The following is a 25738-nucleotide window of genomic DNA, read 5'->3' as shown; positions in this document are numbered from 1 at the left end:
GATTTTATTTATTCTCTTTAATGTTGCAGTATCTTTTGCTAACCTTCTCTTTCTCTTTAGAGAAAGAATAAAAAAATAACATAAAATGTCCACATATACAACTGTCCACAGGTATCTGCGTGATGTACATTATACATAAAGTAAGTCTCTATAAAACTGTAACATTTTGTTGTCTTATTTTCTCCCTTTCTGTTTGTACAATTTAGAATCCAACATTTTTGCATGCTGAAATAGTAAAGAATTGTATAGTTACACATGCTAATCAATTGAATGTTTCATTGCTCATCCATCCACTTACTGGTGCAAGAAACTCTGAAGGAATCCTTCCTCATGAAAGGGGGAACTGATCACCTAAATTATATAGGGCATTCTTCCCCTCCTCAATCTTTCCACTAAAACACCTGTCAGAAAAATCTCAGTAATCCAAAATTCCACTCCAAGTATGACATGCAAGCTGAAAGCAGACACTGCTGCAGCAGGTGGTGCTAGGTGTAGAATCAGTGCTTTGCAGCAGCTGAACTGAACATATTCTAGAGCTGTATGGAAAAAAATACCCAACAAGTGTTCATACAGTTCACTTAATTTGAAGCTCCATCCTATGTTTTCCATGTGCAAAAGAGCAGCACATACAGGCCTTTCAGTGTAGATAGCTTCTTTTAAAGAAAAAAAACTAGCACATTTTCTTCAGCAGGTACAGTATACGTTAGATGCTGATCTATTTCTGCCCTCACAATATGCTGGTTCACTTCAGCAGTCAACAAACAGCTAGGAACAAAGAGATAAAATTTGAGATAAAAACGAACACTAATCATTACAAAACTGAAATTGGATGAACTCGTAACATCACGCTTCAGCTACATCTCCAGCAATCTTGAAAGACCAGTTTTAAATTAGACGGCAAGCCTTAGCAACAGTTAGTCTGGAGCGTGTTATATAAAAATTACACATTCATCTGTTTTTCAGTCCCAAGTCAGAAAAGCATGCTTTTTCAAAATAAAATTGTTTTGAGACATAAGTTGCTCAGAATTCAAAAGTAAAAACGAAGTTACCAAAGGAAGTCGGTCCCATCTGGATTTAAAAAAAAACCAAAGTAAAAGTCAAAGTAAAGAAAAAGTATAGAACCACAAAAGCATAAACTGTTCCTCATGTCTTTGATACAAATACTTCGCAGTCCCAGAAGTGAGATAAAGACACTTCAAACATGTTTAGAGATTGAAATGTCTAAGTCTCTGAATGACACTTGTCTTCATTATGAAGAAACCAGCTATTATTCCACAACTTGGTGAGGCAGATTACGCACAATGCTGCTATGTGTTATTTACTGTACTGAAGTCAATTTTGCCCTGCATTTGCTTTCTTTGTGGTGTTTACCTAGACATTTAAATAGCTTTATTATTAAAATATCTGAATATCGCTCCACGAGCAAGTTCTTGTTCAGTAAAGGAGGGATGCATTTCTAATGCCATTGCACAGTCAAGCAATGAAAGTCTTGAGAGATTAAGGCAAGACTTCTCAAAAAGTGGACTCTGAACCAGAAAAGCTTTGCCTGTTATTTTTTGGGATACCAAGTAGCAGTGCCCTCGCTGAAGCTTACAGTACTCCGCAATCTTTAAACAGCAGCAGCGTTCACGATGTTTTAAGACACTCAAAGCGAGATCCACGGGATAAGTATAATCCACAACGGAAACCCCTCACAAAACGCTAGATTTTCAGAATTTCGGGTGAGGTTAACTGCAGAACCCTTCCTCTCTGTCCAGCAGCTTCCTGACGCCATTAACCACGTGAACGCTTGCAAAACCGTCGCCCAAGGCAGGCTGGCAGGTAGGCCGCGCTCCCGCTCCCCGGGCACGGCCAGGCGGCTGAACGCTAAGGCGGCAGCGCCACCTAGCGGGTGACGGCCGCTCGGGCCTGCTCCGAGGCGGGCAAACGACTTCACCCGCCACAGGCAGGGGCGCCGGGAGCGGGGCGGGAGTGTGGGACATCTCTGCCACAGATAAATACAACAGAAAGCACCTTCAAACCGTATTTGCGGTGTCCAGCTTTCACAGCCTTCATAAGCTTTGAGGTATCTGGAACCGGGTATTTTAGGTTAGTACCTAACAGGAAACTTAAGTCAGGACTTCAGTAGAGAGGACCCCCCCTATAATTCAGGACAAATCCAATTTACACCCCAAGCGGGTTTCCTTAAATTGTTAAGATTTTACTTCAATGTTTAGAACAGGCACTGCTGAGGAAAGATCCCAATTACTAATCTTAAAGTGACACGTATGGCAGAAGCAGCAGTAAAGACAGCTTTCTGCTGAAGAGAAAATTGCTCTTAAACCTAAACTATAATGCTCCTCCTGCACAACAAATGGATAGTTGGATCTCTAATCTACTCAGTTTATAGCTGAGTGTACTGAAGTCTGTAACAGGAACACTGAGCTCTATCAAAACTGTTTATGCACTGTGGCTTACAGAGCAGCTTAGCAGACAAAAACCAAGATCATGACAGAAGTAAGCTTATCACCAATGCAACTGCCCTGAGGGAACGTTATCAAGTCAGAGAAGACTGATACACCAAACGTTTAAAACTCACAAACACACCGGAGAAAAAAAATCTGAAGTGCAGTTAGTACTCCTTCGCACTGTGAGAATCATCTCTCTATCCATGGCTGAACTGATGGACACCTGCCCTGCTGAATCTGTAGGCAAGCTCAAACTCCTGGAGTAAGAGATGAATAACCCGTCTTAAATCATCTCTAACTGGCGATACCTCTACCTGAGCACCATAACTCTAACGTTATTTGTGACATCTGTATGTCCTTTAACAAGGCCCAAAATTTCATGAGGTAGCAGCAACAAGCAAAATTAATTCCAGTTTATTTCCCCACTGTCTCTTACAGACATAGCATCTGTTTTTGAAAAACAGAAATATAAGCCACTTATAAGCTAAAAGCTGTGTAACCATATTAGAACGACCTCACTTATGAAGCCAAACACAGTGTTATAACGGTACAGTTATGTGTCTTCCAGATCTCAGTTGACTTTAATTTGTCTCCTTAGAACGTGATGAATATACAAAATGAGCCTGATTCACTGGCGCAATTCTGTGTCTCGGTCAAAAGTAACACGATTGTTACAGAAATTAAAATGGACCAGCAACGTGTACACATTAATGTTGTCACTCATTTGCTTGGCAGGGGATACAGTTGTGATTCTCCAGTAGGCAAAAGCATCTGTGTATTATTTACCTTATTCAGACACCAATGGAAGTCCACTAAATGAAAATGAAATTAACATTTCCCTACTTTATCCAGAGATACAGGATTTCTTTGCTGAGGCATGAATTTGTAAATTCTCCGGATTATGTGGGGTGGCAGACAGGGCACTTAGCCTTACTGAGCTAACACATACCTTAGAATGATCTGCTCTGTGCCTAATAAGACTTTTTTTACACCAAGATGTAGGAAGACCTAGATTAGAATATAGTACAATAAGAAAAAAATCCCTGCAGAATGCAGGGGATATCATGAGCACAGGAGATCCCTCTAAACTTAATCAGGCAATTGGCAGTTGCAAGAACTGTTACTGATAAAGGAGGAAAATTAATTCCACTTCCTCCAATTTAATATGCTTTGCCAGTTAAGGTCATATACATCTTCTATAAAAATATGCAGGACATCATTATTCCCCGGTATTAGTAATCTGGCAACTTTTATTGCCTTCACCAGCAAAAAAATATAAATAGTGTCAGAAACATGAGCCAGAAAATTTGGCTCAAACTTTCCTTTCTCTTTTTCACCAGAAGTTCAGATTCAGGATTCCAGCTCATTCCTAAATATTAGAATCTGATTATATTAATTGTGTATCATAAATCTCCAGCTGCTGGAAGCCTTTGACATTAGCATCCTGAATTTATTTTAATTTTTTTGAAGTTTCTAACCACAGCAGCCGTAGAATAAAGCTTGAAAACATTACAAATCATTCCACAGGGCCAAAAAGCAAGTAGAGATGATACCACAATTATGTTTTAAAGGTATCATTACTTTTAAGCTATGGTCATGCATTTTTTGCAGCTTGTCTCACCAAAAGCCAGTCAGAGCATTCCATACAGGATCTGACACACTTCCCCCCCCCAAAAAAAAAAACAAAACCAAACCAACAACGCTTAAGTGTGTCTATACTCCAATGAATACAAAACCAAAAGCATACATACCCAGCTTTGGTTATGCTTGGATCCATATGTTATGAAAACATTATCTACTGCAATAATCTGAAATAGAAGCTTTGCACCTGTGGCATGGCCCACAGCATGGATTAGCACCCACTACTATATTCTACTACTGAGTTACTCTTTCAGCTTTTATTGTTCAGGAGGTAGTTATAATGCTGATCCCAGCTACCATTTGTAGAGTTACTGAAGTGCTGCATGGGCACACCGCTATCAACCTCAAGAAATTTACCAATTCAAAGTCATTAAGACCAATATTTACTACGAAATACAGTCATTATAGCACTGTCTGACTAAACAAACAGGGATTACTGAAGGCCTTCATCATCCTCAGGTTTATGGTACTTAAATTCTCTTTCAGACAGTTTATACCCTACCTGTGACTACTTTTAGCCCCCCCAACCCCCAGACCCCAACCTCACCTAGTGTTCAACTAAGACATTTAGTGGTTTTATCTCTTGCTTTTAAGGACAGCATAGAAATAGTGGTGTGTGAAAATACCCCAAAATATTAATGCATTTTAGTGGGGAAGTCATCCCTGTAGCCAACAACAAACTTAATTTTTACTTAAATCACACTTAAGAGTATCCAAGGAAACTGTACGATAGGAACAAATATATAAAATAGTTATGAGAGCCCAAATTCTTTCATTTAATATACCTATTTCCCGGCTTCCACTGCTATGATTAATTTCCATGTCATCCTAAAGGCTTTGAGTTGGAGAAGTTCTACTCAATCAACTACAGAAAGTTCACTTTGTAGCCAGCTGAAATTATGGCAAGCCTCTCTTCCCTTGTCTTTTTATAACAGAGTTATAAAAAGACTGTGCATCTCTGCTGCAGGCTCTCAGTTGAACTAGCTAACCTGTTTTCAGCCTCTGATTTACTGCTACCTCTTGCATCCCTTGAAAAAACTAATGGCGATTAAAAAACTTTAAGCTAAGGACAGAAATCATGGGCAGGCTTTACTTCCCAATTTGACACTCACACCTTGGATCTCGTGTGTCACTATTTATTTTGACCTATTTGACCAACTTTATGTGCACATGGCTCTACAGCATTAGAATTTTGACCTGTGGAGAATCATCTGGAATGGACTAACACACTGAGAATATATGAATATACTGAGAACCATATTGTGCAAGGTCAGCTGTTCACTGAGGTCAATATCCTGGCCTCAGCGATGGCTTGCACAAAATGCCTAAGGAACAACGTATCAGAAATAGAGCTTCTCTTGGTCATTTCCAGCTTTATACAACCAGAGAAGTGTGTATTATTTATGGTGAAGACCAGATCCAGGTCATCAAGTTTAATCACCAACAACAGACCTGCTCTTTACAACCTTCTTCACGCATCATCACAAAAACTCATTGGGAAAAAAAGGTTCCATTAACCTTCATTCCACACTGGGTGAAAAAGGACTCCCTCCTCTAGTTTTAAACCTGCTCATCATTCTTTTGGGTACCTGCTGAACTCCTGTGTTCGAAATGGTGAGTAATCATTCTCTACCTATCTTCTCCATACTACTTGCGATTTCATAAACCTTTAACCATTTTTTTCAGCTGCCTCTTTCCCAAGACAAAAAGTTCCCGTCCATTTAGTTTTCTCTCACACTGAAGCCAGTCCATCTTTCTGAACATCCTCAGTGCCTGTGTACCTTCTATTAAGTCCTATTATATCCTTTTTAAGATACGGTGATCAGAACTGTGTAAAGATTTGGACATATGTTCCCTTTTATGTTCTATTCTTTTCCTAGGAATTCTGAATGTTCAATCTGCCTTAGCGTTGCTGAACACAAAACTGACATATTCAGAGAACTATCAAAGATAATTCAAAGATTCTTGTAGGACTACAGCCAAGCCATGCAACGCAGGAGTTTGTGGCACACTTGCTCATGCCAAGCAGTGGAAAGCTAAAGCTTCTGTAAATCCTCTCTATCTTCCCCACCAACACCACAAATCTGCACGTGGAAACAGCTGGGCAGTCTCTCCTATAAGAGCTTTTTACAGCCATCTCCCCCCACATTGTTCCAGCTTCTGTGATCATTCCTCAACCACAGTCTCTTCCCAAACACTTTTATTATTGCTCTCATTTTCCTTGCTGTTTCCTTTATTCGTCTCCCTGTTCAATTACTGATTTTTCTTTTGTCCTTGAGCCTTCTATTTCTCTTCCATGAGATCTTTTTGGTTAAAAAAGTATGTAAAATTGTCTCGCAAGCATATGAGCAGCATGCAGTGAAAATGAAGTCACTTAGCCCTGTATTAGATTATATGAATTCATGAACATCAAATTCAGTATAAACTCAACCACAGTTCACTCACACACTGCATGCAAACCCCTCTCACATTGCAGCTTACACTTGTAACTACAGTTAAACCATAAACAGGAGCCATAAACAGGAGAAAATAGCCTTTTCACCAAAGCAAATATATTTAGAATAAAATAGGTTTGATACTTTTCCATTATTCTCTCAGTAGACATCTGATCACTAAACCATTTCCCCCCAAGACAATAGTCCAGCTTTCCTTCAAGTCTCAGATGTTTGATCACAGAAATGCCTGTTTAATGGCTTTTAGCAAACTGAACACTGATTTTCACAGCCAAAACAAAGATAAAAAAGCACAACAGTCTGCCTGATTTTACTCCCCTGTTCCCTACCACATACTTTTACCACCAGAATCATGTCTGAATACTGTAAGCAGGCCAGCTTGTTAGTGCATCAGGGGCCTGACATGAGAGAGAAAGAAAATGAAACTGATGGCAGGAAAAACTTTGTGTGAATCAATGTGGCAATATCATTTGGTGGCAAGGTAAGACCAGTGCAGGGTTCGCTGGAAGCAATGAAATAGAGCTGCACATCTAGCTAGCAACCAATGACTTTCATCTTGCCTTCTTCAAACTCCAGTGGCCCATTCTGCCCCATGGGCACACAACTAGTTACACCACCTCACTCACAGCAGCTACAGAATCAAGGCATGACAACAGCCTAATCCTGCAATGGGGAAGTCCTCCTCAAAACTCTTCCGAATATCCCTTGGCAAAACTTGTGCTGCTATTCCATTCCTGAGGAGCAGAGCCCAACTCATACACCTCAGCCCAACCTCCTCCTAGTCCGATTTTTTACAGCTCCAGTTAGTTCTCTGATGATGCGCTTCAAACAATCTTGGGTGGGCTGACATCTATCCTGAATATTGACCTCCTACTCTATCAAGTCTTAGGTTCTTTTAGATGTAAGTTATTTCTACATACGTGTTTCTAAATATATACAGCTGATCAGTTCTTACCATTCCCTGTTCCTGAATAACCTCAGAAAAAAATTACTCCCCCAAGCATGTTCATTATTTGCAAGTGTTTGTTGAATCATTTTTCTGAATAAATTACACCCTGCATGAGTGCTAAGATTGTTTATTTATGATTGATAGTTTAAACCTCGTGATTGTTTTCTGTTTTTTCCAGCTGAATGACTCAAAGTTTCTAAGCAAAGCATTATGAATAGTAAATAACCATACTTATGAGCTAACTTTGAAAAAGCCCCAGAAGTAACAGCGTTGCCACAATGTAAACGCAAATTAGATACCCAAGAGTTCACAGAAGGCTAGGGGACAGTCAATATAGCAAAATACAACCTTCTCAGAGATGCACTCTTCTTCGTCTGTCTTTATGTTCCCCCCCAGAATTACAGCTCTGGGGATGTTTCCCAGTTAATACCCAACCCTGCTCCCATAATGAATATCCTGCGTGCATCTTTGCCTGCTCACCTGATCACTGACCAGAGCTCTTGCTTTGGTCTCGGGCCTGCAGTCAGCACAGAAAGTTTCAAGAACAGGACTCACAAGCTAGAAAGGAAAACATCACATCCAGGTCCCACTTACCCCTGAACCCATCTCCATGCTGTACTAGTTATCTTGTCCTATTTTACCTTGAAGGCTTTCAGTCTCTTTGAGCTTTTCTTACTTTAAAGTAATCCAGGTTACTCTGGAAATTGCTATTAATATAACTGACACCACTACATCCGTAAGCGCAAGTAAAGCGCAAGGTATATGAAATTTTTACGTTGCAGACAGCATTAGTTTTAATTTCCTTCTGCATCTGCACTGCAACTCATGAGACACCTCTCACGAAATCATGTCAAAGACACTCTAATATAGCTAAATTCACATGTATGAGCAGCAGTACAGAAAGGGAACAGACTCTCTCTTGCAATTTCCAATTATAGACCCTTAACTGTTAGACTATGTTTCTTCTAAATAAAACTATTTTCCTCATTTTATCCAGCTTCTGAAATATAGGGGCTAGAATAGAATTCTATTGATTTTACGCAGCATTACTTCAATAATTAAAATGTTTATAAATACTATGTTTTCACCAGACTTGTACACGGATCGGCCTGATGTCACTACACTTTATCTCTAGAGTAGGCTGGTGTTTGGTATGCTGTAACACACTGCAAACTCATTTGTGTTTGCTATTCATTGTCATCTAAAGACAAGACCTTGAGCACACAGCCAACTGGATAACATTATTTTTAGTGCAAGCACACTAAGTGTCCTTGCTGGAAGGTTTCCACACTAGGCAGACAGACAAAGCTCTTAGCACAATTCAGAGACATAAGAAATCTATACAAGCAAGTAACTCATGCCCCTAGGACTGTAACATTACAACTCTGGTAAGCATGTAATTCTCAGGTTTCATTAAACGCTACAGGAAATCTCACTGAAGATAACTGGAGCTCTTCCCTTGAGAAAATGAGCAGTAAAAAAAGCAAGTGATAGCAGTAACTCAATAGCAGAGGTAAAACCAGAACCAATACAAAAAGCAACATGATTCCAGGACCTTAAACAAACAAGAGTGTTTTTCTCTATGCCACTGTAAGAGTAGGTAGAATGTAAGAGCATCTGGTTCATTAAGCTATCTGGTTAAGGACTATTCAGTGTGATAGAAATAACAAGTAACAAAGAAAGCGATAAAGCAACAAAGCAAACAGACACACAAATGTTAATGAGCCGGTAATGAGGTAGACAAAGACCAGAACTCTTCAGTCTTTGATTGATGGGCTGTTAAAAGGAACTACTCAGGCATAGTCGGGGTGGGGGGTGGGGGTGGTGGTGAATAGAATAGAATAGAATAGAATAGAATAGAATAGAATAAGGGGGAAGTCAAGATTTTCTTGAGCATGATGGGATATTTGAGGGGGTTTGTGGGAGTGTACCAAAAACATGGAATAATAGAAAGAATTTGTGGGGTTATGTAAAAATTATGGGATGTTTATGGGAAGTGACAAAGGCAAGGAAAGTGAGGGATAAAGATGGATACCAGAGGAACAAACTTGGGGCACTTGTCTGAGCCCTACACCTGATCAACACTGTATCCTACCTTCTTATTAAATCCTGTTACTGACTTTGCCTTTGTAATCTCACTCTATCCTATGTGAGTGCTACAATGTCCAATTGCCAGCAGCTGGAGAACAGACCATGGGTCACCAGGCCTATAGATCCAGGTGCCAACAACAGAGAGACCAGAATACAACAGAGATCTGGGTGTCAGCAACTGCGAAGGGAATCCTGCACCACTGGGAGTGGGGGGTGTGCTGCTGGGGTGCCAACAACTGGAGCAGGGACTGCAGCTCACAGGGCCCATAGGTCTAAGTGCCAACAGTTCAGCAGTTGGAGAGACTAGGCTGTTTCTGTTTCCCTAGGGAATTTAATAGTGCGTACATCTGTGTGCATGCATGTGTACACATACACATACTTTCCTAGCAAACCTTAATATGGACTAGCCAGGAAGTAGAAGACCTGTATCTGGAAAGACTCCAGGTCTGAGTCAGTAACCAGGTAAGGGACACAGGGTCCATTCATGGACATTAGATCACCACCTGGTGATCTAATATTTGAGGGATGCATGAGCAAGGGGTGCATGTGAGAACAGTGCATGAGTGTGTGCATCTGTTTTGCTACTGAACATCAAGCCAGACTACCTGGTAAGCAGGGGAGGCCCTCCACAGTGGGTAAGGGCCAAGGGTCTACACATGGATATTAGAGCCCACACTGATAATAGAGAGATCTGTGAATGTGGATGTATTTGGGAAGCTAGAGAGCAAGGCCTGACGTTTTCACTGATGAGCTTCAACCCCTACCAGCTGGAGAGGAGAAACAGGACTGGGCTATCTGCATTGCTGTTTATGTAAATGCTGGTAGTTCACGATGTTGGCTAATTAACCTCTACAATTTGCTACTGGTCTAGACTGGCTGACAGCTCTTAGAGCTACATCCTTCTTGTTCCTCTTGACTGCAGTTCTCACAAAAGCCATGCCAACAACTTGTGTTCTAACACAGAATGTTCCTTCCTCTCTCCATCACTGCTTCTCTCTCCCTCATTCCCTGTGACTGGGCACTAGATTATCACATATCGAGTGATATTAAGAGGCCCCGCCCCTCTCGGGTTCCCCCTCCTCTCGCCCCCCCCGCGGGGGACTGCAGCGCATCCCCGCCGCGGGGCAGGCGGCCCGGCCCCGGCGAGCTGCTCCGCTCCGCGGAGCGACGTTCACAAACAGGCGAGCTTTAACGCTGTTTTACTTAGCACGAGAGAGGTTAAACTTAGGCCTGATCCAAGCACAGGGAAGCGCTCTGGTGAAAGCCCTTCAGGCCTGTACTGAAACAATAGTGCTCCCACACCCCAGTGCAGCTTGGTTTTGCCTAAGTTGATGGACGCTGTTATAGCTGTAGTGTAGCTAGAAAAAAATTAACTGGTACTTAAGTATTCTCCTAGTTAGAATCAGAACTACTTGTTAGATCCAAGGCACCCACACGCTATTCAGACGCCTCCTAGCTGAAGCAGTACAGGCATTCCCCTGCCTGCAGGCCCAGTCCCAGCTGGCAGAAAACCCCTCAGCCTGCCCCGGGTGGGACTGCGCGTTCCACGGATTCTGCCGTTGTCTCCCACGGGAGAAACACAGCCACTGGTGGCTACTCTCGCCCTGCAGAGACCACAACTGTAGTACTCTAAGGATGAGATGACTTAACGCTATTTAGACAGTGTGTGACAAATCCACTTTATAATTCAGCACAGCATTGTGTAATAGCATGGTGCTGTGACATAGCAACATTTACGTGTTTCAGTCCATTACAGGTTGGGACGCTGGTTCCCCTTTCTTGTTTGTTGTTGCTTTTTAATTGACCTACAGAAAGATGTGATTCCTATGAGAACCAGAGTTGCGTCCCACAGCCCTCAACCCCTTCCCAGAGCTGACACCTTTCTGAAGATGAAGTTCAATTCATCACACCCTTTGTGTTTCACATGCTTCAGCTGTGCTGGTTTAAGCAGATGCTTAATTTACTGCTGCTTCCCATACACCTAATCAAGAAAGTGTGTTCAATTGCCTGGAATTCTGTTGCCTGAAATAGGGCTCCCTGTTGTGAACTAAAGTCATACACCCTACAGTTTCCCACTGGGGGGGGTGGGGTGGGAAAGGCTGACATAGAAATATAACAACAGAGGATAAAAATGTCTTAAGAAAAACAAGAACTTAGTAAACTAAGCTAAGCCCTCAACTTCCCTTTCCAGGTGCCCTGGAAGAGAAGCTGGAGCTACGGCTCCAACTTTAGCCCCACTCTGTGTCACAAAACCTGTACCCAGCCTAGTGGGCCGAAAGGAAAGACCCCGCCAGAGGAGGGGAAGGTTTGCTAGCACATGGTCAGCGGGCGTCGGCCTAGCTCTCAAGGCCAGTGTTTTTCCCTCCCCGTCTCTCTGCTACCCCCGCCCGGCTCCCCACGACACCCCCCATGGCACGGTAAAGCCGCACTTTAGGACTCGACGCTACCCGCCGCCCACGGACGCCCACTTGACCCGGCCCTCACCGCCCACGGACGCCCCCGCCAGCCCCCCTCCCCTCACCGCTGCCCCGCCCTCGCGTTTCCGACCACTAGGAACGGCCACCGAAAGGCCGCCCGCCCCTCGCCGGCGCCTGCGGGACGGGCCCCGCGGCAGGGAGCCGCCGCCCCGCTCCCCAGCCGGCCTCTGGGCTTCAGATCGGAAGGGGCCAAGCGCGGAGCTGCGGGCGGCCCGGGGCGGCTGCCGGCCGTGGCGCCTCCCGGCACCGCCGCCCGCCGCTCCCTGCGCAGTTTGGCGCGGGGAGTTGTGGGTGACGTAGTCCCTGCCCCGCCGTGGGTCCGAGCGGTCGCTCGGTCACCGGCTGCGCCGTAGCCTTCGCAAGGCACTGTGGGCGTTGTAGGAACGGGCGCATGGGCCAATGGAAGCCGTCATTTCGGACGAGCGCGCTCGCGTCGCCGGCACTCTCTGAGGCACGTGCTTTCCTTTTGCGATGCCATTGGCCAACAAGAGGGCGTGACCGACGAGCCATTCCTTCCCCGAGCCAATCGGAGCGGGCCATGTAGAGCAAGCCGTTCCCCGGGGGTTGCGTGTGCTGCTGCCAGCAGTCGGTAGTTGGTCGTCAGCGCGGCCAGCGGATTGGTGGCGGCGGGGCGGTGGGCGGGGCGAGGAAGCCGGACTCGGGGCCCCTCGGCGGCGGCGGCGGCCCCTCAGGAGCCCGGCGGGATGGGGCGGCGGGCGCGCCTCGGGCTGGTGCTGTGCCTCGCGGCGCTGTGGGCCGGAGGACTGGCCGCGGCAGTCGGTTAGTACCGGGGCTCCACCTCTCCGCGCCCCGCTGGGCCTGAGCTCGGCGGCGGCCTCGCCCCCCATCGGCCTGCTGCGGGGGAGGGGGGTGCGGGCTGCTGCCGCCGTGGGGTGCGGGCGCCGAGGTGTCTGTGGGGGTCCTGGCGCCCGCACCGGGGCGCGGAGGCGGCGGCAACGAGGGAGGGGACCCTGTATCCTTGCTGGGGCTTTGGGGTGCGTGGGGCAGCCCCGTCCTCGCTGGGGCGCTGAGGCGGCGGAGGGGAGGGGAAGGGAGCTGGGCTCCTGTCAGCGGCGTGGCCGCGAGTAGCGGGGGTGGCGGAGCTGGGCTCGCCGAGGGGCGGCGGGCCCGTTGCTCACCCTGTGCCTGCTGGCTTTGCCTCACGGGGGGCTGTTCGATGGGCCTCATGGGGGTGAACACGTTGTTTAGTCTGGCACCTGCCTTTAAACAGCTCGTTAGGAGCCTACTTTGTAATGCGTGCTCTGCTCAAAACTGAAATGAGACATTTTTTTCCTCACTAGTGCACACTTTCTTGCTGAGGAGCTGATAACGCTGATGTTAGTGTTATCAGAACAGTTTTCTCATGCAATTATATACAGAGCATTTCTGGGGCCTGCATTATGTCGCTATAATACTTTTTTTTTTTGCTTCTTTTGTTGCTATGCAGCTTGGGTTTTGTGTGCTTCTCATGTGTTGTCATCTACTTCCTTTCCTGGGGTTTCTACCTCCCACACCCTTCTTTCCACCAGAGGCGGTAGGGGGAATGTGCAATGCATTTATTTATATAGTGTTTCTAAAGCGGGAAAGCACTCTTTTAATAGACAGCCTTATCCAGTGCTACTGGGGATGTGCATTTAGGCTGTCAATGATATTTCAGGAAAGTAATTTAATGTTTTCTCTAGAGGTAAGTTCTGCGGTTTGGGGTTCGTTTTCATGTATGCAGTAGGAAGTTGAAATTTAAAGTTATGTTACTGGAGTTCAGACTAGATATTGAGCACAGTTATATGAGCTTTTTATGTGATGTTATAAGCCAGCAGGGCACTTCCCAAGGTGTAGAAAAGATACATAAAAGCTCTGTGAAGCCAGAGAGATGCACCCAGACTTTGAATGGTGTGTTCTCGCTGATAGTGTATGTAGAGAAAAAAGCTAAGGTGAGATGAGACTGTTGATGTCAGATGAACCATCTGTTGTGTATGTGGAAGTGAGGTGACAAAATTAAGGGCTGGTCAAGTGCGCATCTATGGCTGTGCTAGCATGCAACTCTTCTGTCTTGACTGCTTTTCCACTGTCACAAAGTTGTGTTTGTGAATATGAAGTTCTGATAGCTTAATTCAGCCTTTAAAAACCATATGTTTAGAGTCAGTTGGACTAGTATAATTAGTAGGCCCAAGAAAGCACATAGTACAGTACATGAAGGGTTAGGAGCTGTTGCCAAACTTAAATTGCTACTGTGAGGTAAAACTGTTCATTAATATCCAGAATTAATTAGGAGAGGGTGTTCGGAGTCCAGCTTTTGGCAGCAGATTATAGCAGGAAGACCTTTCTTGCTCCAATTTTTGTCAAGAATCATTCTGAACAAAAATAAGTTGTCCACTTCATCGATGTTTTGATTTCCTACAGTAACAGTACCACTTTCTCTAGTAGAGTCTGATACAAGCCTAGAGACTGTGTGTTAAACGCTTCCTTGAATACTTGTTCATTCCTAATGTCTGGTCTGGAAACAGTCATCTGGAATGTGAGTACATTGAAGGGAGCGGTTTTAAGAAGGATGAGTAAAAATTGTTCAAGTATTACATTTCCTGACTTCAGAAGATGTTTTTAATGAGGGTTTTTTTTAGTAGTGAGTCTTTTAACTATAGCTTTAAACCCTAACTCTGTAGTCATAAACTTTGCTTAAATCAATTTATTGAAAGCTTGAGGTGAATGCAAGAAAACTCAGGCCTAAAGAAATGGACGTTATTTTTTTAAAGATATAATATTAATACAGATTGTGAAGGAGTTGAACATTGGGGGCTGGGGAAAGAATATTTAGGAGTCCATGGGGAATTGGCAAAAGCAGCTAAAAAAATGGTAACTGTGTGTGTTCCAGCCAAAGCTGGCTAGCTTCTGCTTATCACAGCAGCGATGGCCTTCTGCTGTTTCTCTTGATCATTCATTAAGAACATTGAAAAAAATCTTCTCTTATTTTTTTCTGATTGCTGATATTATTTGATTCTTGGGGTTTTTCCCCGTGTTCGCAGACTAAGAGGTAGAAATTCTCTAATTCTGCCTGACAAGAGGAAGTGATTCTTCCTCTGACTATCCTGTACCTTCCATGGCTAACTTCAGTGATAGGCAGAGGTTTTCATACTGTCTCATTAACCGGTAGGACAAATGAGCACAGTCATATACTTGTAGGAAACTTCTGTACTTATTCTCTTGAAAGACAGAGCTCAATGCCTTTCCCTGACCCTTCTGATTTTACTTACCTAACTGAAAAACATTCCCTAAACTTGTTGCCTGATAGGGAATCTCAATTCCTACAGAGGAACTGCTGGAGAGTAAGTTTTGTAAATAGTTAGCCAGCAATTGCAAGGAGACTGGAAAAAAGATTTGTATTCAGGGTGAGGGTTGACCTGTATCTTAATCTTTTAGTTGCACTAAAATGAATACGCTGCACAGATTGTAGCTGGGAACAAGTTACGTGCTGCTAGGGATACTTTGAAACTAGTCTTGCTGAATAGATGCCACTTAAGGATTTTGCTTAACTCCCTGCATGTTTTAAAGGTTCGTGTAATAGGAATAGCACCTATGCTATGGAGTCTCTTTCTGTGCTGAATTTAACAGCTGAAAAATTGATGAGAAGCAATCTGAGGTAATTTTTTTTCTTAAGATTTCCTTTTTTCCTGCAAGAATAGGATAAACAGGGTTTGCATTCTCTTTCAAAGTCTAACTAGTCACTTGCACAAAAAGAACATTGAAAGAACTAAAAATACCACAGAAAATCTCTGATGGATGCTCTAAAGAAGTTGTTGCCAGACCTTTTTTGTTCATGCACCCCTCTCAGTAAAAAAATTTTTGAGCATGCATCTTCAATGTTTAACTTATACAAAAATACATGCTATGTACTACTGTGCTAACATATTATGTACATCAGAAAACACGCACAGAAACAGAAGTGAAAAAAGAATGAGATAAAGGTGAAATAAACACTGTATTAAGAAAAGTTTTATTTATTAATAGCACAAAAAGTATTTTCTTCCTGCACCCCCAGTGGGTTGGCTAGCACACCCCTTGAGATGTACACACCCCACTTTGGAGATGACTGCTCTAGAGCATGCAAACTCTTACTAGTTGCTTTGTTGTGATAGTGTTTGAAGCTTGAAGAGCTTGGCAAAAACTGGAAGGAAACTGACTACGGTGATGAGTTAGGGCATTCATCAGAGCTTTGGGAGATTGCCAGCTGCTTGCACTTACTGAATTTTGGCTATTTCCCGAAGGTGAGTGAGCATTCTAATGTTGAAACTAATAATATTTCTTGTCTGGTAGTAGCAGCCCTTTAGCATTATAGGCTGTCAGTTGATTTGTTCTTCTAATACAGCAAAACTTTGGAACTGCTGGGCTCCCTCAAGCTAATGACATTCTTCTTGCTGAATCACACTGCATAGCTCTTGTTTCTACCCGTCTCTCCATAGTGCTCTCTTGAAAATGGTAATTCTCACAAAATGGTAGGATCTTTATCCAGCATATGGTAGGATCTTTTTATCTAGCATAGGCTGCCAGAGTACTTTTGCTATATTTAAATAGACTGATTGAACACTGGTCTTTCTAATTGAGGAAAAATGAATGCATTTTAAAGCTGATTTTAATTATATATGAAGTGGTGGATGGTTGAAACAAGTGTTTAGCTCTATGAAGTGCTCTAGAGTCCTAGCTAGGCGTGAGAGCACCCAGCAGTGTCTACAGCTCAGCACTGTTTGTGAGTGAAGCATTCTGTACAACGTTGTCAGCTGCCTGTTTCAGCCACAAGTATTTTTGCCTACTCCTTCCTTTTAATATATCATTGCATCTCCCTAATTTGTTTAACAAATGGTAGGATTAATTTCCAATTGGCCTTTTCAGAAGAGGTTTGTAGAATTAGGCAGCCTTGGTAACAGACCCAAATTTAAAAAAAAAAAAGTCAGTTACTTTTTTTAATTTAACTGTGGAAAAACAAACTAAACGATCAGCTTTAATCTCTGAAGCGGGTGCACAAACATAACATCTGTGACTTTGTTCAGTAGTTGAGTTTTGACTAATAAGCTGTTCTTAGGTCAAACTGTGACCTTCCATAGATCTTTCATTAACACTTTCAGAATAGTTTTCTTAACTGTTTCTTAGAAGTAGGCACACTTCTATGAGTAGCGGGTGCATATTAGTCAGCAGTTCTGTGAAATAACAAGGCTGTAAGTGATCCCTTCTCTAGTCACATTATCGGTCATCACTGCAACCTCATCTGCCTAACTTAGAAGGAAGTCCCAGAGCTAAGAACAGTTAAACTAATATTTTGTTGTTGCTTTAGTGCTGTTTTGGAACCACTGTTTTTAAAACAATTATTCAAGTACAATTCTTAATAACAAAGCTGATTCCTTCAGAGATTTAAATGATGCAATAGAAATGAAATAGGTTTATTTACTTTCAAGGAAGAAGAGCAAACATTTAATGAGCTCTACCTTATGTTGCTCAGATATCCCTTGCGTTTCAGTTTAGTAAACCTTTTGCTTTCCATATGAAGTTACAATAAAATTGTTCTTTGATAGGTGTGCATAGATAGTATACCCTATTTATATTTGACCTTGTGTGGTCTTTTGTTGTAAAGTCAACCTTCCACAAATTGAAATCAGTTAGTAAAGCCTTTACCAAAAAGCTAGAATGGTCTATTGCTGTCAGGCATATAGGCTGATTTTGAGCCGACAAAACCAAACACCCTAGCTGGTATAGCTGTTAAAAATAACGTGATGTTTGTTGCTGCAGTAACAGGTACTGTATAAGTGCTTTGTATATATTAATAGCAGCATACAACCTACTGGGTAGGTTGACCCTGTCTTAGTTTTCCCCCGCTCCAGAAGCATGTCTGAATCTCTTGACGAGCTCTGGAGTTTCAACTTGTAGGGGTGGCATTTGGTTTTAGATCAAAATTATTTAGGATAGTAGAATGTAATTTGTGGGAAACATGGTAAATTCAAATTTGTCTCATAGTTTCAAAATAGAAAGGACCAGCAAGTATCCTAAATGCATACGTACTTTTACTGTATTTAAAAAACAGCTGTTGTACAGTGAAGTATTGAAGTTCAATGGTAGAACTTCTTATGACTTATCACAATGAGCCTTATCTGTTAGATTCCTCAAGCTGATAAGCACTGTGGTCTCTGCCAAAAATGCAGCTAGCCTTGTTTTTTCCTTATGCCTCTTTTGGCGTTTTTTCCAAATTGGTGTTTGTTCTTATGCTGTCTTGGTTGCTGCTGGCAGTGTCTGTTTCATCTGGAGCGCTCTTTGCTGTCTCCACTGGTTTTTCTGAAGGGCTCTACACGCTTTCATTTTTGGACCTGTAGAGTACAACTGCTTACCCACATTGACTGTTCTAGATTTTTTTAATCCTGTGTCTGCTGGCAGTCAAACTTTGAGCTTTACATCCTCTTCAGTATGCTCAACAGACTTATCTATTTGTCTCAGTTGCACTGTCAAACTTCATCACCTTAGGTTTGCAGCTTCACTTAAAAGTTCTAGCATTTTTTCTTATTTTTTTTATTATACTGTTACAGCTTAAAGTTGATCCTCATCTTCTTTCTTACTTGTTCTAATCAAAGGTTATACTTGAAGTAACAATGTGGAAGTCGCTTTCTGGAATCTGGCTTTCAAGATTAGCCCTTTTATTGCATAACAGTTGCTCTGTTATAGTAATAGTCTTCAAAACATGAACTGGTAAAGTGTCATGTTTGTAGTTTGTCACTCAGAGATGATTTATCTCTGGTAAGACAGTTTACTTGCATGAGGATGAAAAGTATGCAAGTTTTGTTTGCTGCCAAATGCTTGCAGAAAGTCAGCGGAGTTCTAGAAACTTTTGGAGAGTTTTGTTGGCATTCAGTATTTGTGCAGGTAGTCTTTAATAGCTAACAATAACATACTAAATAGTGTATCTCATGTACAGGGCACTAACTTCTATCCATTTAGGTACCTTTTCTAGTCACAGTGCAGGTCTCCAGCCTGTCAACACCTTACCACTGCTATAGGGCATTACACACCCCAGAGTCTCAGAAGGGGGGGTTCTAACTGCAGTAGGAGTTAGTGGCAGCTTTGCTTAGTCATCTGTTTATTTTGAGCTTTTATTTCAGTGTGAGTTGTGTACTGGAGAGAGGGAGACCTGTAGCACCTTCTTTCAAATGTGTGGGGGGTTTGTTTACCTAAATGAGGTGGTATCAGATACTGATGACTGGGAACAGTCACATTTGGGCTGTGATAATTTTAGAGCCTTTCAGTTGAGATGATAGTACAAACCAAGTTGTTCGAAGCACAGTGAGTAGCCCATTTAAGTTACAGGAACAAAGACAATAAGAGACACAATTCTGCAAAACAATGGTAAAAAGCTTTTCTGATTATCTTTTCCCTCCTTTTCACCTCTATTCCTTTAGGTCTCTGCCTGACAGCCTTTCTTCTTTACCATTTCTTCTCTTTCCAATCTTTCTAATCAAATATCATATCATAGCCCATTCAGATAAGAAAGATGACAGTTAAACAAGGCTTGCAGCTCTTGAACAGTATCTTAAAGACAAACTAACTTCTCACAGTTCTGAAAAGAGACCTCTCTGTAAAAGTTTGAATATGCTGGTCAGGCAAAATGAATTGGCATTCTATAAAGAACAATGTTTAATTATAAGTGGGGTGGTATTAATGTAACTTTCTGGTTGCTACTGAAGCTGTTTATACTAAAGCTGATTTGGTGACTTAAAAACCTTAGGTTCCATAAGCCCTTTTCACTAGATGCATACCTTTTTAAGTAGTTGTGGTTTAACCCCAGCCAGCAACTAAGCACCATGCAGCTGCTCACTGCTCCCCCCTCCCAGTGGGATGGGGAGGAGGATCAGAAAAAAAAAAGTAAAAATCGTGGGTTGAGATAAGAACAGTTTAATAAGTAAAATAAAATACACTACTAAGAATAATAAAAATAATAATAATTGTAATGAAAAGGAATATAACAAAAAAAAGAGAGAAATAAAACCCAAGAAAAGACAAGTGATGCACAATGCAGTTGCTCACCACCTGCCGACTGATGCCTGAGCAGCGATCCGCCCCTCCTGGCCAACTGCCCCCCATTTATATACTGAGCATGATGTTCTGTGGTATGGAAGATCCCTTTGGCTAGTTTGGGTCAGCTGCCCCGGCTATGCTCCCTCCCAGCTTCTTGTACCCCTGCTTGCTGGCAGAGCATGGGAAACTGAAAAATCTTTGGCTTAAGATAAGTGCTACTTAGCAACAAGTAAAACATCAGAGTGTTATCAACATTATTCTCACACTAAATCCAAAACACAGCACTATATCAGCTACTAAGAAGAAAATTAACTCTATCCCAGCCAAAACCAGGACAGTAGTTTAGTTGCACTGAAACAATTCAGGCTGTGTAGTAATCTAGAGGATTGATTTGGGTTTTGAAAAAAAATTCCACACTTTTTTCCAGTACTGGACACACAGTTGTATTGGCATAATTTAAAGAGGGTCATCTGTGAAACATTTGATTCTTCGTGACAACACTAACAAGGTCTTTCTGAAGTGCGTTAGTCAACTTAGTACACTAGACAATTTCGGAACCATGGTACAATATTATAGCTAAACTTATTTTTATTTTTGAGAAAATTACTAATGGAAAAGCTTTTTACTGACTTACAACATCTCTTCTAGATGAAGAGGGAAATCAAGATGAATCACTGGAGTCGAAGGTGAGGAAATAAGTTTCTAGTCATTCTGTTTTTCTTGTGGAGTGAGAGCAAAGGTCTGAAATTCAGAACTGTGATTTGATTCCTGTTTTAAACTGTTCCGTAGCTCTTGCTGTCTCATTAATTTCTTCTGTGCATCAGAAGAATTAATGTTGTGTTGTATCTTTGAAGTTGGTTTTTTTTTCCAAAGAACTGAAAGGGATAGAGTCAATGAGAGCTGATAGAGGTAGCTCAAACTTTTGATGCTACTGTTTAAACTTAGTATGTTAATTAATCGTATCTTTGAAAAGTAATGGGTTTTTTGCCAGCTGCTGCTGTTCAGTTTTTAATCTTCTAAATTACATGGCTGCTTTCCTTCAGACTTTATCTGCAGAGGACCAGGTAAAGGACCATTCCACAGGAACTCGAGTGGTAGCAGGTCAGATCTTCCTTGAATCAGGGAAATCGGACTCTCAATCAGAGGATGAAGAGAACATTCACAGTCAAGAGGAGGAAAAAGAGAATTCGCTGGAAGAGTTGAACTCTCTAGAAATGTCAAATCTATTAAATAAGGACTTGGAAGAAGCAGAAATACAGAATCCAGGTAACTGCTCACAGGCTTTTGAACAAGTGGCAAGAAAGATGCATCTGAGTAACTTTGGCATGTGGATGAACACAAATAATAATTTTGAACATATGAAATAACTAGTGTCTTAACCTTTCTGGAATGGAATGGTAATTGCTGCCTTTTCCATTAGAAAGTAACATCAAAAAGTTTTCAAATATATTGTGATTGAAATCTGAGTGGTTATTTTTAGATGCATTTGAAAGGGTTTTCCATAATTCTTCTTGTTTCCATCTTGTTGGAAAGCTTTAACTATCAAATGGAGAAAGTCCTGATTCCTTCAAATAGGACTCAAGTACACATACTATGCTTTGTGTATGTATACCAACCATAGAAGGAGAAATTACATCAGTGTTTCAGCTTGCTGGCTGTTTGCCTGGAGTGTCAGTTGACAGAGAAGGAACAAATTGTGATGCATAGACAAGCTTCCTAGGACGGCATTGGGAGCCTTAGGGCAACATCTAAGTTGCATGTAAACTTCAGTAAGTTTTTAAATATAGGTAAAACCTTACGTCCTTGTACCTAAATTCCCGGGAAATTTTAGTATTTTTTACTACTAATAAAAATATAAATTTAATATGATATTTTTGACTTGCAGTTAGTAGTGGATGATAACTAGATGGCACAGTTGAATACCCTAGCCTGTGCAGCAAAGAGTTTTCCTTTTCGCTTGTCCATAAAAAGTAAATCTTCAACTTTACTGAAAAAATATAGTTACATGGTAATATTAGTATTTGTCTATCTTCTCAGCTCAGATTCAAATGTCAAAAGAAAGCAGGAGTTACGAAATGAGCTCCATTATATACTAACTTTCAGTGTTTTCTAATAAGCCTTCCTTATTAATGCAGAACTAGTATACAGTTTGTAAAAACTCAGTAATAGGATTAAGTATTGCTGTTGATAGGTGTGATGTACAGGAAAAAGGTATATAAAATCCACTAAATAGCTTGCTGCCTCAAAACAGTGAGCTAAGCACCGTATTTAGTCAGTGCAGTCTATTTCAAAAGTAAACTTTAAGGTACTTTTAATCTCACATCAGAAAGATGTAACCAGATGGCTTGCTCCCTGGCAACCAAGGCTTTTAACTACACCTGTCAAAGTACTGCAAGTGACTTTCAAAACCCATAAATTTAAGTCTTGCACAGTTTTTGGAACCTCTTATGAAGTAAATAAGTGATGTGGATGGAAGGACTACTGGTTTTATCTAAAAAGCAATTCTGAAGGAAAAGTACTTGTATTCTGGCAGGAAAAAAAACTGCTAAAGGACAGCTTTACTGGCAAACTTTTTAACTGAGCCGGACAGGAATCTACCTCAGGTACAGATGTTACATTTCTTGAATGAGCTGCTGGTGACAGGACTGCATTAAGGGAGATTAAAGCTTTTCTAAATACAGTTTGGCTCCTGTGTATGGTTGTGAGATTGCATGGAAAAAAATAATATTCTTCAAGTTGCCACGTGTATTTTGCAGGATATTGAACAGAAAAAAAATTCATCTTCAGTAACGTAGAATTAGTCCTACTAAGGCTTTTAACCTTCTAAGAAAGAAGTTGTCCTGCTCTCTTCTGATTAGTGAGGAGGTCTTGTGTGTAAAGAAAATGGTATTTTTTAGTTATTTGTCTTTTGTGTTGTATGTTTTTGTAACAATCAAGTTCCATACTAACAGTTTTTGCTGAAAACTGCCCAGGAGTTTATACAGAGCTGGCAATTCCTGCTGCCTTTGTTTTCCTATTTGGAGGGTTCTTACAGTAATGCAACCAATACTTAGAAGTAATCTATATTTGTCTTTCCTACAGCATAAAGTATGAGATGAGGTATAAGTAAATAAGGACAAAATATAACAATAAAATACCATATACTTTATTCAGACATAGTAAAACAGGTAAATTGCTACTTGCGCACTCAGTTTGACAAAAAGTAATTTATCTTCTGATTAAATTATTTGCCTCTATTTGTATTTATCATTCTTTAAGTACATGATAAAATAACTGTGGTGAGCATTTTATTCTGTAATCGCATTGCTGTGTTGCTTTAGGGGTTAGTATTTGTTACTATCTGGGGGGGAAAGCAGCATTATGGTTGAATTTAGAATTAAAAAAAGGCAAGGGGGAGGACTGGGGCAGAGTAATTTCATAACTTTAGTGTACAGCTAACTCTCATGCAGAGCACTGTGTAAATGGTTCGTGTCCAATTGCTTTCAATACAGGAGACAAAGTACTAAACAATACAAGTAAAACTTCAAGTTCTCAAGTAGTGTTAATATCCTGGACCCAGAGTTTGTTCAAATGACAGTGATAAGAGGTCCCATCAGTTGTAGTTATATGTACCCTTAGCATGAGTTTGTGCATTACTCTGTGGTTAACAGATGTCTAAAATTATTCCAGGCTAATTGCATCTGGACACATTATTTGTGAATGCAATTTCTGAAAATAATATTTTTCCTTGTGTGTTATGGGACAATTAACTTGGCATGGTGTGGTGGAACATCTGCCAAGGAATCAAATTATGAAGAGCAATTTGAACAGGCTAACTAATCCTGGAGACTTCCTTATGCTTCAAAAAATCAACACGAAATTTTTAAATTAGTATGGTCTCTAGGCCTTACAATTATAGACCCTAGAAAAAAGAACTAGCTTTCTCTATAACCACAAGAATTACAAATTTAACCTGAAAAAACACTGTGTAATTGACATTCTCAATTGCATGACTTTGCAAGTGTCTTCAAATGAACCTGAACCCAACTGCTGGATTTAGCTTAGTGAAAGAGAAAAACCTTTATAAAAGACTAATTGAAATAATTTCATTTTCAAAACCCAAAAATAATTCTTAGTCTTCATAGAAGATTGATTTCATATAAAAATATTGCAGTATTGGAATCAGTAACCTTTGAAGTTCTAGTGCATGAGAAATGATAAATCACGCTGTTCAAAGTAATTTTGAATGCAACTTAAATATATTGGCAAAATGAAATAAAGTTTTCAATATAAGTATATGCAGCAGTAGAAAATGACTAGACTCATAGTGATTTCATTTAAGTCTCTTTCTTACAGTTGTATGTTCTAAGTGTACTCCCTGCTGATATTCAAGTACTTTCAGTATCACATTTGGTGATGTGAGTGGTTCTGTCATGATTACGTCTAACCCTGGGGCTAAAATGAATACATGCATTGGAATGCACTTCAAAGGTAGTCTTTTGCATGAGGAAGAGAGTGCAGAGAAGAGAAAGTGAAAGGAAGGGCTGTTTATTTTGGTAGGCAATAAAAATGTAACTGAGATTTGCCTTTTCCAGTCTAATAAAAAAATATTTTCTTTGCTTAGAACTAAGGAATATAAGAAACCACATACCTTCTGTTTCATTTCCTAATTAAAAATAATTTATTTCAAGTGCTATTTAGAAAAATAATTGCTTTTTCAGGCTTTTGTAAATTAGAAATTTTACTGAAAACTTGATTAAATGCAGTTCATAGAAATTAAAACCAACATAGGAGTGCTTTCCTATATGTAGTTGTTGACTTTAATTTGTGGAATAAAGGAAAGCAGTCTAATGCCTGGGTATGTATTTTCAGCTTTGACAGCCATTGGAGGCACTGCAGATGGTGAACCTTGCCACTTCCCCTTTTTGTTTATGGAGAAGGAGTATGCAGAGTGCACTGCAGATGGGAGGGAAGATGGCAGGCTTTGGTGTGCAACAACCTATGATTACAAGAAAGATCAAAAGTGGGGCTTCTGTGAAAGTAAGTAACCTGATGTCTTGTTCTTGTCCAAGGAATGCTTTCTTAAGCTGGTGTTTTCAGTCCTCTTAATGCCCTTTATTTCAGGGTGTAGAAGTCCCTGTCATATATTAATGGCCACTTTATACTGTCATATACAAGTAATTATAAATGCAGAGTTTTCATGATGAAAAGATTATAATGCAAATGCCACTTCCCAAGGCTATTTGGGAAATCTTGCAGTTGAGGCATCTAAAACTCTTAGTTTCTGAGGCTGTAGGAGTATAGGGGTTTGACAGTGTTTCCCATTATACTCGCTGACTTGTTGCACAAAGGCAACCCTTCTCTAGGAAATGTCCTCCTGAAGGAGGAACCTTTCTTCCTTGCACAGCTTGCTTTGAAGCAATGAAAAGAATATTTTAAGGGCAAACTCGTACATGAGAGACATCACATGGGAAGAAACTGTCTACCAAGATATCCAACACCTCCTTTAGACAGCTTTTTGTAATCATGTGGGATGTTTATTGGTCTTCAGAAACATATTTCTGGCTGTATTTTCCCTTTAGAACGAACAGGAATTTTGAGAGAATAGTCTTGAGCTGTGTAATTGGAGCTCTTAATGTACTCTTTTTTTCTCTCTCT

General features: G+C 41.2%; 1 protein-coding gene across 2 annotated transcripts in view; it reads left to right on the top strand.

The window, feature by feature from the left end:
- The first annotated feature begins 12762 nt into the window (after positions 1 to 12762).
- The window catches only part of SEL1L (SEL1L adaptor subunit of ERAD E3 ubiquitin ligase), a 34941-nt gene continuing 21965 nt past the window's right edge, over positions 12763 to 25738 (top strand). For both annotated transcript variants that reach the window (XM_050897124.1, XM_050897123.1), the window contains exons 1-4: positions 12763 to 12838; positions 20750 to 20787; positions 21145 to 21367; positions 24953 to 25120. In XM_050897124.1, the coding sequence (XP_050753081.1) occupies positions 12763 to 12838; positions 20750 to 20787; positions 21145 to 21367; positions 24953 to 25120 (505 nt within the window). The remainder of the gene's footprint in view (positions 12839 to 20749; positions 20788 to 21144; positions 21368 to 24952; positions 25121 to 25738) is intronic.

The sequence above is a fragment of the Gymnogyps californianus genome, chromosome 5, assembly GCF_018139145.2.
Source record: "Gymnogyps californianus isolate 813 chromosome 5, ASM1813914v2, whole genome shotgun sequence".
Classification (NCBI taxonomy): Eukaryota; Metazoa; Chordata; class Aves; order Accipitriformes; family Cathartidae; genus Gymnogyps; species Gymnogyps californianus.
Note: the sequence above shows the minus strand (reverse complement) of the source record. Positions and strands in the feature narration are given on the sequence as shown.